This window comes from Sprattus sprattus, assembly GCF_963457725.1.
Source record: "Sprattus sprattus genome assembly, chromosome: 6".
Taxonomy (NCBI): domain Eukaryota; kingdom Metazoa; phylum Chordata; class Actinopteri; order Clupeiformes; family Clupeidae; genus Sprattus; species Sprattus sprattus.
Genome location: NC_137925.1, coordinates 31,681,304 through 31,696,026, shown reverse-complemented (window position 1 = coordinate 31,696,026; position 14,723 = coordinate 31,681,304). Strand labels below are relative to the sequence as shown.

Genomic DNA, 14,723 nt, shown 5'->3' with positions numbered 1-14,723 from the left:
ACCCAGATCCCTGTGGGCACTTGAATCTGTGCACGGTCAGGGATGCTACCCCTTGCACCACAGATCCCCTCCAAACAGCCATATTTAGAGACATAACCTTGGGCCTTCATGACTATATGCACTTGCACTGAGTGATGATGTGAGAGACATTACCGGACAGGAAGAGGGCCTTGTCCACGGTCTGTTCCTCGGCAAAACGGATATGGCAGAAGTTCTTCTTGCTCTTGCGAATGGTGATGATGTCACCACACTGCCCAAACACCTCCACGATCAGCTGCTCCGTGGCGTTCTCTGGCAGCCCCCCCACGAACACAGTCTTACAGCCCGGAGGTCTCTCTCTCGTGGCTGGAGGGGGCAAACCTTAAAAGAAGAAGAAGAGGGGATGAAGAAATGATCGATCAGTACTAATGAGCACTTAACGAGTGAAAGACTGAGATGCCAATAACTCTGATCGATCAGTACTAATGTCATGAGTGAAGGACTGAGATCTCAATAACTCTGATCGATCTGTACTAATGTCATGAGTGAAGGACTGAGATCTCAATAACTCTGATCGATCAGTCATGAGTGAAGGACTGAGATCTCTATAACTCTGATAGATCAGTACTAATGTCATGAGTGAAGGACTGAGATCTAAATAACTCTGATCGATCAGTACTAATGAGTTCTCATGAGTGAAGGACTGAGATCTCTATAACTCTGATCGATCAGTACTACTGAGTTCTCATGAGTGAAGGACTGAGATCTCAATAACTCTGATCGATCAGTACTCATGAGTGAAGGACTGAGATCTCAATAACTCTGATCGATCAGTACTACTGAGTTCTCATGAGTGAAGGACTGAGATCTAAATAACTCTGATCGATCAGTACTCATGAGTGAAAGACTGAGATCTCAATAACTCTGATCGATCAGTACTAATGAGTTCTCATGAGTGAAGGACTGAGATCTCAATAACTCTGATCGATCAGTACTAATGAGTGAAGGACTGAGATCTCAATAACTCTGATAGATCAGTACTAATGTCATCAGTGAAAGACTGAGATCTCAATAACTCTGATCGATCAGTACTAATGTCATGAGTGAAGGACTGAGATCTCAATAACTCTGATCGATCAGTACTAATGTCATGAGTGAAGGACTGATATCTCAATAACTCTGATCGATCAGTACTAATGTCATGAGTGAAGGACTGAGATCTCAATAACTGTGATCGATCAGTACTTATGTGTGAAGGACTGAGATCTCAATAACTCTGATTGATCAGTACTAATGTCATGAGTGAAGAACTGAGATCTCAATAACTCTGATCGATCAGTGCTAATGTCATGAGTGAAAGACTGAGAGCTAAATAACTCTGATCGATCAGTACTAATGAGTTCTCATGAGTGAAGGACTGAGATCTCAATAACTCTGATCGATCAGTACTACTGAGTTCTCATGAGTGAAGGACTGAGATCTCTATAACTCTGATCGATCAGTACTCATGAGTGAAAGACTGAGATCTCAATAACTCTGATCGATCAGTACTAATGAGTTCTCATGAGTGAAGGACTGAGATCTGAATAACTCTGATCGATCAGTACTAATGAGTGAAGGACTGAGATCTCAATAACTCTGATCGATCAGTACTAATGTCATGAGAGATCTTTATAACTCTGATCGATCAGTTCTAATGAGTACTCATGAGTGAAAGACTGAGATCAATAACTCTGATCGATCAGTACTAACGAGTGAAAGACTGAGATCTCAATAACTTTGATCGATCAGAACTAATGTCATGAGTGAAGGACTGAGATGTCAATAACTCTGATCGATCAGTACTAATTTCATGAGTGAAGGACTGATATCTCAATAACTCTGATCGATCAGTACTAATGTCATGAGTGAAGGACTGAGATCTCAATAACTCTGACCTCAGATCAGTACTAATGTCATGAGTGAAAGACTGAGATCTCAATAACTCTGCTAGCAACACCTGATCTGAGCCAGGCCGTCTCTCAGAGACGAGGACACAGACTGTCCTGAAATCCCCATGAACAACATCATTCCTGACATGTCACTTGTGGAGATGTGTCAGGCTCTCAGGACTGAATTCATATATATGGAAATAAGCCCTGTGCTGCACCTGACCATCAATCAATGTGACAAATAGAACTTACTGATACATATATTCCATACACCTGGCTGGGTAAATAACTCGTTATATGCTATTCCATCAAATGATACCTGTAGTCTAATATGGCTAGGCAAAGTAGAATGAAGTTTATCTCTGTCGTGGCATCACATACATCTCCTGTGTGGCAGAAAAACCATCCTCCTGCGGTGTTATTTATCCACCAATCTTTTACTAAGAAATACACGTAGGGAGAGAGGGAGCAATAAACAGACCAGCAGCACATGCAGACGTCTCTCACGTGGAGACTGGGTGTGGTATAAGGAAAAACTCAACGCAGAAAAGCAGCACAACAGCACTGCCCCCCAAGGGCTCCAGTTCCAACAGAGTTATCAGATTGGAGAAGACTGGAGGAGAAGAAGGAATAAGGTACGCCTGGATACACAAATCAAGGAAAGATCAAAACAAGGCGTGGATGACAAACGCATTACACCTGTCTCTCTTCAAACAAGTGGATTGGATATTCTCCTGCTGTGTGGTGCTGAAGGCCCACTAGGCAGTCACTAGAGACATTCAGAACTGCAGACTTCTGATCAGATTCACAGCTGACAGCTCTCTGTACATTACACTCTGCTTTCAAGTAACATCTCAACCCACCTGATAGTCATTAGAAGAAATCTACACGGATAAACAATACATTACTTAATCATAAATTAATAAATCACATCTTTTGACTAATTATTGCTGATGTTAATGATCAAATACCCGATGAATTGTCTAACCCCATTATAAAGTCAATTAACAAATACAAAATAAAATGATTCTTTTTCTCCCTCATTCAAAAACTAAAACATCCACTGGGGCAACCATAAGCCTAAATGTTTTTTATTTTTTTGCCTTTCACATGAATGTAGCCCAAGGAATCTATTAATGTTTTCCAATTCTGATTGCAACAGAAATACATTTATATGGCAGTTATGAACCCCTAACTGCAAATTAAAGTCCATAAATCTATTATTAATACATTCTTTATCTATTATTTTTCTGCTTCAGACAGGAGGAATTGCGCCTGTGCTTACGAACCACTGTTCAGGGGTGTGCTGGAAGATTCCCACCTCTACTGGTCCATTTATGCTGAAGGGTTACAAGTATTAAAACATTCCAGAGCCTTCCAAAATATTACATAGATCATTTGCTCAAAATTGTCTCAAACTTGGAGAAATTGGCAAGAAAACTGTGTAGATCCCATCTAAGTATGTGTGTTGAGCAACAGATACTCATACATGCATTCCATTGCAAGAAGCCGGACCCAACATCCCTGTTAAAGGCATGAGCGTGCACTTACACGGCTCTAATTACAAGCTAGGTCTCTCTCTCTCTCAGTGTGTGTGCAACGGGAGAGGCAGAATCCGAGTGTTAATGGCCTGCTTGGTTTGCCTTTGATTTGAAAACCCAGTCCCAGACGGTGTCGGGAGATGGGGTTCAGCAAGCTAATCGGCAGATCGGCCATTTCATTCCTCAGAAACATAATTAGCTCTGGCCGCCTGACCGTGGCCACAGCATAATCGATGGAGTGGCCCGCCTGGAGGGGCCAGGGGGGGGGGGGGGGGGATTAGTGTTCCGCTGCTGACCATCCAGAACACACCTGGCATCTCCGCCATGCTGCCAACCCTTTGGCCCTGTTTAGCCAGGGAGAATCCCAACAGCGTCAGCCATGACATGTAAAACATCTGATTCTAAAAAATAACAGAGGGATTAATTCTAGGGTTCTGGAAAGACTAACGCATATTAAGGGTTGAAGACTGTGATAAGGTCGTAAGATCCGATTGGAAAAACTTCAAAACTGAAGCAATTTGTATGTCTGACATATGGCTCTCTGGCTTTGGACGAGACAATCTTAGACAATTATGTTGTAATGTCTATTGTAAGTGACAAGTGTACAAATACTAGGCGCCTCTGCTCAAATGATGGTGCTGTTATATTCAATTTATTACGAGAGATATGAGAGATGAAAAACAAAGGATGTGATGACATGATTGAGTTTGCAGTTAGTTATGTTCTAAATGATGTCGTCTGCTCATTCTGGACGTGTGCCTTGTACAAACGATGGCCCTAACAACAACACTAGTGGCACCCAGTCATCCGTAAGAACCCGCTCCTATTCATCATGTTATTCACGGGTAAGAGATTGTGTTTGGGGAAAGGTCAGGCCCCGCCAGGCCCCGTCAGGCCAGCCTTTGTTCCCTTCAAAAGGCTTATTATGGGAGTGCCGGGGCTGACGGTGAAGGAGGTGCTGCAGAAGTCGAGCCTTGATTGCTGCAAATGCTCCTGGATGAGTTTCCAGACTTGGCATCGGGCCACATGCCAGCTCCTGATCGCCGCAGGACGATGGGGTCAGGCAGGCAGACAAATGCTCCAGCTCATCCAGCTTAGAGGCACCAGATAACAACAGCAGCACACACCTGGGCTTGATGGGAAAAGGCCCTGCTGTGTGTGAACACACCGCTCTGAGCTTTCTGCAGTGTGCTGTTCTTCCCCAGGGATGTGAGTGAAAGGGAGGGGAGCGAGAGAGAGATTGATAGAGGCAGACGAAGAGGGAGGCAGAAAGAGAGTGAGAAAGAGCAGAGAGAGAGTGGGATGAGAGAGGGAGAGAGATAGAGAGCGAGAGAGCCTGTCCTTGCTGAATGAGATTGCAATGAGCTTCCTGGTGTGCCCAGTTCTCCCCCCACACACACACGCACACCCACACACACACTCGATAAGTTGTACAAATTTGATTCCACGTATTAATTTTCTCACAAGGGCAGCGGGTGTCTTGATTTGCGTTTCTCGTTCTTGTGCTAAGAAGACACACCTCAGCCAAGGGCCCGCAGCCTTGGGTGTTTCACGTCAGCTGTTTGGTCTGAAGTCTTACGGTCTCGGACGAGGAGGAGGAGGAGGAGAGGAGGAGGAGAAGGAGAGGAGCACAGACTCCAGAGCCCCCCTGCTCACTAAAGGTAGTGTCTGAGGCGGAGGCTGCACAATGCACCGAGCCGTATGAAAAACAGAGAATAAGGCATCCCTGACTTTCTCCCACTCTGAGGCGGACGGACGCCATGCATCATTAAAGGAGCGCTGGTTTCTTTGTTGGGCGTGTCAGCACAGATGACACGGGGGAGAGGCAGCGGTGGGCAGGTCCCTGGCCCTGGGAGGTTTTATAGAAGTGGTTGGATACGCACACTCCACTATCTGAACAATAACTTAAATACAACCACACACACACGCAAGGCACGGACGCACACCTGACATCACACACACACACACACACACACGCACACACACACGCACACCAGACACGCATATCACACACACTAACGCACGCACGCACACACACCAGACACGCACATCACACACACACACACGCGCAAGGCAGACACGCACACACGCGCGCAAGGCACGCACGCACACCAGACACGCACACAAACACACACGCAGGCACGCATGCAAACACACCAGACATGCACATCACACACGCACGCACGCACACCAGACATGCACATCACACACGCACGCACACCAGACATGCACATCACACACACACACACGCACACACACACACGCACAAACACACACGCACGCACACCAGACATGCACATCACACACGCACACACACACACACGCACAAACACACACGCACAAACACACACGCACAAACACACACGCACGCACACCAGACACGCACATCACGCACACACACACACACACACGCACAAACACACACGCACGCACAAACACACACGCACGCAAGGCACACACGCACTCCAGACACATCAAGGCACACAACTCATCATGGTCTCAACAGAGTGAGAATAGAACCACGGAGGTGTTTATAAAGAAGAAGTCTCTTTATGTGGAGAGTGCCAAAATAAACAAGCAGTGTGAGACTGCATGGCGCAGATCATGGAGAGCCTCTGAGGACTGACACCCAAACAAACTTTCACAAGCTTTTATTCACCTCTATTTACACACACAGAGGTCCCACACGTCTCACATGGCCAACCTTCAGCTAGGCTTTCAGTCAATAAATGGAGGTGTGTGTGTGTGTATGCGTGCGTGTGTGTGTGTGTGTGTGTGTGTGTGTGTGTGTGTCTGTGTGTGTGTGTGTGAGGGGGCTGCAGGGGTGATAACAGAAGTGCCTGCTCACCTGTGTGAAAGCCTGCAATGCCAGCTCTGCTGGTACGATTCTTCTATCACTTTCACGCTTCAGTCCCACCCCAGCAGCAACATCAGCAGCTCAATAGAAGCCTGGGCATGGTGAGGAGGCCTATGATAGGTGAAAAATCACCCTAGTTAGTTCAGGACTCCGGAGCTGCATGAAAGTATATTTATTAGACAGACAAACAAAGACAATTGCAATTGGGCTCCCCTACCAGCCGAGGCTGACAGTGAAGGCCCTGATAAACCCTTCGCACGGGGTTTATATAGTAAGAAGTTTGGCTTTCAGCAGGGATGATCACGTGGTGGATTTCTCACGTCCGAGGCTCCCTGTCTTGCAAGGGTGGCAGTTTTGCACAAGGTCGGAAGAAGCACAGTTCCTTTCTTATCTCCTCTGGTCTAAACATGCTCTTGTTCATATGCAGACTTAGTGGCACCTAATATTCTAGTTACACACACACAGAGAAAAGCTGTGCTCCTTCTTTCATAAGCACATAATTCATACAAGGAATATATTAATACAAGGCACTTGATTATTAATGACCTTAGAATATAATAGTGTTTGGAAATTATCTCTATCAATCCCTCCTTTTATCCGTTTCAATGGATAATCAAAAATTACAAACACAATCAAAATCACAAATCATCTTTCTTCAGCGTTAATTATCAATTTCAATGGATAACTTCAAAATCATCATTCTGAGCTTCATCACATGGATTTTCGGAACAGAGAACATTACTGAGCATCACTCCATATCATCATCAGTCAATCACTCAAAAATGTCATCATATTTCTCATCACACATTTGAATACTTTGCATTTGTAGGCCAACATAGTGAGCGTCGACTATGTGTGGTTCATTAGCTCGCCTAGGATTCAGATAACATTCAAACAAGGTTTCTTTGCTGTGTCCTTGAAGGCCTTCTGCCTTTTGCAGAACACATCGGTTGTTGAATATTACAGTGGGCAGGAAAATGTAAACAGTCTCTTTGTGGAAAATGTGTTTGGGCAGTCTGGTTCCCCCATCACGGATGATCTTTAGGTAGTCCCCATCTCTGGTGTTGTCAGGGACATGTGTGCAACATTGGTCAGTACCAAGCATGACACAAATGCCTCCATTCTCGGCAGTGAGGATCTCAAGCACAGCCGTGTTTTGCTGTGTTACCCTGGAGTTGGTGTGTAGTTCTTCTCTGATCGTTTGTAGTCCGTCTCTGGTCAGGTTTTGGAATTTCATCTCTGCGTAGTAAAGGAAATTAATCCAATCTGTGTGTGCTCCGATGACGCACCAGGGGCAGGGGGTAGATGCCAGGCCATTCGCTGCTGGGTTCAAGGCCTTGTAGTCGTCTGGAATGCCCTGGGGAATGCCCAGGCTGTCGAACCCTGCTTCTCTCCTTCCTCGTACGGAATGCATTGGAACGTTCCTCAGGTACTGGTGTATCTTGGACCTGGGGGTAATCTTAAAAGGTTGTACTAACATTGTTCTAGCACAAGTCCCAGACCAACCCACAGTTCACCATTCCCACATAACCACCACATATCAGCTATAGCTATATCCTGTACTTCAAGGAGTCTGCCATTCAAACACATCCCCGCAGCTTTACATTCAGATGAAGTATTTAACTGTATTTCTCTTCCATTATCAAGCACATATGTAATGGTTTTACATTGTGTCCAGTGTTTTAGGTGTGCATCGTTCTTTTCCCCAGGTTTTAAATAGCATTCAAACAGAGCATCTTTGCTAATAATGTGTGGAGGTGGTGAAGCATTGTCTGGCATTACAATGTGAAAAGTGATGCTGTATAGCTATCATTTATAAGCATGTTATTAGACCAACAATGTAAAATCCCACAGTCGTTACTAGGAGTCCCCCACATACTTTGGCCCACTTTGCGTAACCTCCCATGACTTTGCAGAGGAATAGACCTTTTACTCCACAATTTCCACTCGGTTCTAATCCCACAGGACAGTACTATATCTACTGCCAGCGTTTGAGACGAGAAGAATCTATACATCAACCCCCCTTTGTAGACTGGTCTTTCTGTCACTGCGGGCAATACCTGGAAACAGCAAAGAAAGATGGTCCTTACTCCTCTGCATCCGCCATCTGCAGGCTTACCCGTTTACAGTGAGTCAGATGTATCCACGTGGCTCTCTCAGCTATTTTGACTGTGGTAGATGTTGACAGTAGCTCTTGGTATGCTCTGTCCCATTCGGGCAAGTGGAAATGTTTTCTTTTGATTTGACTGTTGATTAGGACCCAGTCTCCTGGCCCAACCTTGGTTTCAGTCTCACAGTGTTCCTGTGTAGGGGAGAGAAGTCTGAGAGCATTTAGTTTCAAATATCATCTTTGCCAAGTATTTTCAATCTCTTCGTCTGTTTTGGCAAATGGTTTAAGAGCTTAGGCAGTTTAGATGCTTCCATACATCATTTCAAACAGTGATATCAACATGCATGCTTAATATCACTAATTTCTCTCTCTGAATTGGCTTTCAATAGATCGGTTCTTTCTTTTCTACCAGTCCGGCTGACTGGGGGTTGTGAGCAGTGATTGTCTATGGCTAGACAATATTTCTTTCTTTCGTTGGGATTTAACTCAATAAAATCTATAACTGAATGTTTAAACATCTTTCAAACTAAATTATTCAATAAGAAGTAAAACAATATCAAATCAATGATGAATGATTAACTTTCTTTCTCATAAAATAAAAACAAGAACTAAAAATATATGCTTACTATTATATGCTGGGGTGGACAGGACTCTGTGTGAGTATATGTGTGTGTAAGTGTGTGTGTGTATTAGTGGGGGTGTACATGACTCTATGTGAGTATATGTGTGTGTACACGTATGTGTGTATTAGTGGGGGTGTACATGACTCTGTGTGAGTATATGTGTGTGTGTGTGTGTGCACACGTATGTGTGTGTTAGTGGGGGTGTACATGACTGTGTGTGAGTATATGTGTGTGTACACGTATGTGTGTATTAGTGGGGGTGTACATGACTCTGTGTGAGTATATGTGTGTGTGTGTGTGTGCACACGTATGTGTGTGTTAGTGGGGGTGTACATGACTGTGTGTGAGTATATGTGTGTGTACACGTATGTGTGTATTAGTGGGGGTGTACATGACTCTGTGTGAGTATATGTGTGTGTGTGTGTGTGCACACGTATGTGTGTGTTAGTGGGGGTGTACATGACTGTGTGTGAGTATATGTGTGTGTACACGTATGTGTGTATTAGTGGGGGTGGACATGACTGTGTGAGTATATGTGTGTGTACACGTACGTGTGTATTAGTGGGGGTGTACATAACTCTGTGTGAGTATATGTGTGTGTACACGTATGTGTGTATTAGTGGGGGTGTACATGACTCTGTGTGAGTATATGTGTGTGTGTGTGTGTGTGCACACGTATGTGTGTGTTAGTGGGGGTGTACATGACTCTGTGTGAGTATATGTGTGTGTGTGTGCACACGTATGTGTGTGTTAGTGGGGATGTACATAACTCTGTGAGTATATGTGTGTGTGAACACGTATGTGTGTATTAGTGGGGGGGTGTATGACACTGTGTTTGAGTATATGTGTGTGTGTGCACACGTATGTGTGTATTAAGGGGGGGTGTCGGTGTTAAGAGCTAATGTAAACCATTGCATGCTGCACTTGCAGTCACACCTTTTCAGGAAGACATCACCACCTTGGCAGCAGATAATGGAGCCGGCGTCAGTCGACCCAGAAAGAGGCCTGCCTGTCTGCCTGCCTGCCTGCCTGCCTGCCTGCCTGCCTGCCTGCCTGCCTGCCTGCCTGCCTGCCTGCCTGCGTTGCTCCTCTCCCTAGGAGCGATAAGCACAGGAGCGCCTCGGAGAGGAGCCGTGGTGACCCGTGGTGATCACAAACACCCTCAGCACTCCGTCCCACTAGGTGGGAGTGTGTGTGGGGGGCGGGGGGAGGCAGGCGTCCCCACAGGTGGGAGTGTGTGTGTGTGGGGGGCAGGGGGGGGATTCAGGCGCCGGGGGGAATGTGAAGGGCATCCATCCCCAGCTCCCTTAGGATAATTACACAGCATCACTGTCCCCTGCTGAAAGGCTTTTGAAGTCAAGACGACTGCCGCCTGTGAGATTTCAAATGGGGTTTCGTCGTGCTGGCTTTTCAGGGGAGACAGGGTAAGAAAAGTAGCGAGAAAGACAGAGAGAGAGCGAGAGAGAGAGAGAGAGAGAGAGAGAGGATGTGTGAAAGAAAATGAAACTGAATTCAATGGAGAGACAAGTGGAAGGGAAGCGGCGACAACAGTTGAGAGAAGCGCAGAGCCAGTGGCGAAAGCCAAGAGTGAAAATGAAAACAAACCTAAAAAGACAACAGGAGTGACAGCGAGACGCCTGAAGTGTAGTGGCGCGTGAAAAGCTGCTCGGGGAAAGGGTTAAGCCCTGTGTGTCTGGCCCCCTGCTCCCCTGTGATGCTGGGGGTGAGGAGAGATGCAAGGGCCTGCCTCTGTGTGTTTGGCCTAGTAGATTGATATGAGGAGAGGAGAGGTGAGCTGGAGCGTGCAGGAGGCCAAGCGGCAACACACACTCATCGACCACCAGACGCAGATGAGCCCTGACAGACATGTCGCCCATGGCAACCAGTGAGGGAGAGAGAGAGAGAGAGAGAGAGAGATGGAGAGAGAGAGAGAGAGAGAGAGAGAGAGAGAGACAATGATAGAGAGAGAGACTGATAGAGAGAGAGAGAGATAGAGAGAGAGAGATAGGGAGGGAGATGGAGAGAGAGAGAGAGAGAGAGAATGATAGAGAGAGACTGATAGAGAGAGAGAGAGATAGAGAGAGAGAGATAGGGAGGGAGATGGAGAGAGATAGAGAGACACTGATAGAGAGAGAGAGGGGGGGTGAGAGAGACAGAGAGATTGATAGAGAGGATGGCAAAGAGACATGCTCTAAATGTAAAGGTCACTTTCAGGCACAGCTGTCCTCCCCAACTGATGAGCAGCATATGCAGCATGTACAGAGGATGTATCATGTATAACACACACACACACACACACACACACACACACACACACACACACACACACACACACACACACACACACACACACACACACACACACCTCCATTTATTGACTGAAAGCCTAGCTGAAGGTTGGCCATGTGAGACGTGTGGGACCTCTGTATGTGTGTGGAAATAGAGGTGAATAAAAACTTGTGAAAGTCTGTGGGGCTGATGGTGGTAGTCTGTGGGGCTGATGGTGGTAGACTGCACAGGACTGTGGGGCTGATGGTGGTAGACTGTGGGGCTGATGGTGTAAGTCTGTAGGGCTGATGGTGGTAGACTGTGGGGCTGATGGTGGTAGACTGTGGGGCTGATTGTGGTAGTCTGTGGGGCTGATGGTGGTAGTCTACGGGGCTGATGGTGGTAGACTGAACAGGACTGTGGGGCTGATGGTGGTAGACTGTAGGGCTGATGATGGTAGACTGTGGGGCTGATGGTGGTAGACTGTGGGGCTGATGGTGGTAGACTGTGGGGCTGATTGTGGTAGTCTGTGGGGCTGATGGTGGTAGTCTACGGGGCTGATGGTGGTAGACTGAACAGGACTGTAGGGCTGATGGTGGTAGTCTGTAGGGCTGATGGTGGTAGACTGTGGGGCTGATGGTGGTAGACTGAACAGGTCTTCTGGGGCTGATGGTGGTAGACTGAACAGGTCTTCTGGGGCTGATGGTGGTAGTCTGTTGGGCTGATGGTGGTAGACTGTGGGGCTGATGGTGGTAGACTGTAGGGCTGATGGTGGTAGACTGTACAGGACTGTGGGGGTGATGGTGGCAGTGTGCTGTTCTAGGGTTGAGAGTCTGAAGCCAGCGGGGAAAACAAGGAGTCCTTCTTTCAACATGGCCGCTAAGGCGAACACCTGAAGGGGTGCTTCAGGCTAGTGGCAGCTTTTCAAATACAGCCGCTGATTCTCTTCCCCTCTCCCCAGCTCTTTGGAGCTCAGGGATAGACATGTTGGATGTCAGATTCTTTTCCCCTTTCTGTCCTTGCTTGTGGTATCTGTTTCTTGAGCTCTGTCGTTGATGCCATATCACAGCAACATTACATGCAAAGCCCTACAGTAGTTTGAACAGTACACCGACCCTCTGTGTCAACACAAATGACCAGAAAGGAGTTCAACAAAAAGAAAGAAAAAGACCACCATAGATTCTGCTCTTATTGACAGTGTAATAGAGTGGGACGGGCTCTGTTTGGTTCTATGGTGCCTGAGATGACAGGCCTTGTGATGATGACGGGCGGGTGTGGAGCTGTCTCTTTAAAAGCACTCACACACTTTCAAGAAGCTGTCTCCATTTCATGCAGGTAGAGTGACACGCCACAGATGAATAGAGAGACAGTGCGTAGACAGAAAAACAGAGGAGAGAACGACAAGAGTCGCCTCGCGCCCGCAAAGAGGACAATCAGCACGGGGAAATGAAGAATGGAGACACAGCCAAAGAGGGGACAGGAGGGGGAGGGGAAAAAAAGAGAATGAGAAAGTATTGAGGGGAGGAAGAGTGGAAAGGTAAGTTAAGGTAAGGTGAGGCGGTAAATGGAGAGGCAAGGAGAGAAAGTGCATTAGAGTGAAAGGGATTGAGAATAATGGGTGGTTAGAAGGGGAGGGAGAAAAAAATACTAGAGGGTTCAAAAAATATGGCACCTGCAAAGGAAGAAAAAGGAAGTGTTTGACAGAGGGACAGAGAAAGAGAGAGAGAGAAAGAGAGAGAGAGAGAGAGAGAGCGAGAGAGAGAGTGAGAGAGAGAGATAGGTAGAGGCGGGTAGGCACAGGCAAACCTGGCTCCCTAGGGAAAACAGACTCTGCCCCCATTGCGAACAAGGAACAGTAGAGACAGAGAAGCACTTCCTGACGCAGTGCACACAATATAAGGACATAAGACAAAAGTATTTTAAAAAGATTGGTGAGGTCCTCCCTGAGTTCCTGCTGGCGAGCAGTGAGGAGAGGCTTACATACCTCACTGGAGAGAATGAGCAGTGCCTTGTCCTCGCTGCACAATATGTAAATTCCTGTCATAAACTGAGGGACAGCCCATACATTAATCTAATTCATGTATGTTCATGTCTGTTGTTGTGTTAATCCCCTGATGATAATTAATATGTATTATTGTTCCCACTTCTCCCTTTCCCTTTCTGATGTACCCTATGTATAGATATATGTATTGTTTATGTCATCACTTATATATGTATTGTTTATGTAATCATTTTTATATATCCAAACCAAATGATTTGGCAATACTTAACAACGCTATGGTCATGCCAATAAAGCTTCTTTTGAATTTGAATTTGAATTGAGAGAGAGAGAGAGAGAGGCAGAGAGAGAGAGAGAGAAAACATTCAGGCCTATAGAACAGGGGTCCCCAACCTTTTTTGCACCACGGACCGGTTTAATGTAGGACATTTTTTCACGGACCGGCTTCAAGGTGTAATTTTCCACCACTTGTTAGTCATGTCATCCATTCATATATTCATACCCGTGAGGCAAGCGCGAGTTCGATAGAATGGAGTCTACTCATATACAAAAGCTAACAGTAACGTGAAGTGGCGTTAACTTGCGACCAACACCATTGTATTACGAATGTTAATGCATGACAAATACAACTCACCATAACGCTGAATCAGTGTTTGGTCTCCATGTGCTGAAGCAGTTTTGAAGGCTTCATTAGCTTATTTGCTATCTTGTCGCCACAAATTATACAGAGCGGACTTGGTGCGTGAGAATCAACTGTTGCTATAAACCCGTAATTTAAGTAGGCCTATGACTCCTGGTATTGTCTGTTAAAATAAGCTTTCTTTTTTGGAGGTCGTAGGTTCCTCTTCTGGCTCCTTAGTGGGCCTTTTCACCTTTGCAAAGAAGCTCTCTAAAGATTTTAGTTTTGTACTCATTTTCGCTAGTTTCGCTATTTTTTGAGTGACGTATCACGTGAACGAGACAAGCGTCTTGACGTGACAAGAGGCACAGGCGAATATTACGTCCTAGAAAATCCAGTCGTTTTTCAAAATAAAACACCTTTCAGACGCTAATAATGAATACAGCGGACATTATATAAATTATTTATTCTTTCTGCGCGGCCCGGTAACAGATGCCTCACGGACCGGTACTGGGCCGCGGCCCGGTGGTTGGGGACCACTGCTATAGAAGGCGTCTGTAATAGCGGGGTGGGGGCTTCATGCTCTGGGGAGAAGACGGAGGGCTACTCAGACTGTTTCTGACTGCTGATGAAAGCCTAGCCTCAGACTGATTGCACCACAGAATACATAATATATCATATACAGTACATTATGTATAATACATCCCCACTGCCAGGAACTGCAGCCTCCAAAGCTCCCACTCCCTCGATGTAGATGAGAGCCTGAGAGGGGACAAATCACCTAAAATGGGGAACT

The 14,723-nt window shown here is 46.1% G+C and overlaps 1 protein-coding gene across 1 annotated transcript in view; it reads right to left on the bottom strand.

The window, feature by feature from the left end:
• LOC308367160 (ecto-NOX disulfide-thiol exchanger 2-like) overlaps positions 1–14,723 on the bottom strand; it is a gene marked incomplete at its 3' end in the record, with an annotated part of 223,680 nt that overhangs the window by 69,671 nt on the left and 139,286 nt on the right. Inside the window, exon 5 of the mRNA XM_080840975.1 lies at positions 154–360. Coding sequence (XP_080697101.1) covers positions 154–360 — 207 coding nt within the window. The remainder of the gene's footprint in view (positions 1–153; positions 361–14,723) is intronic.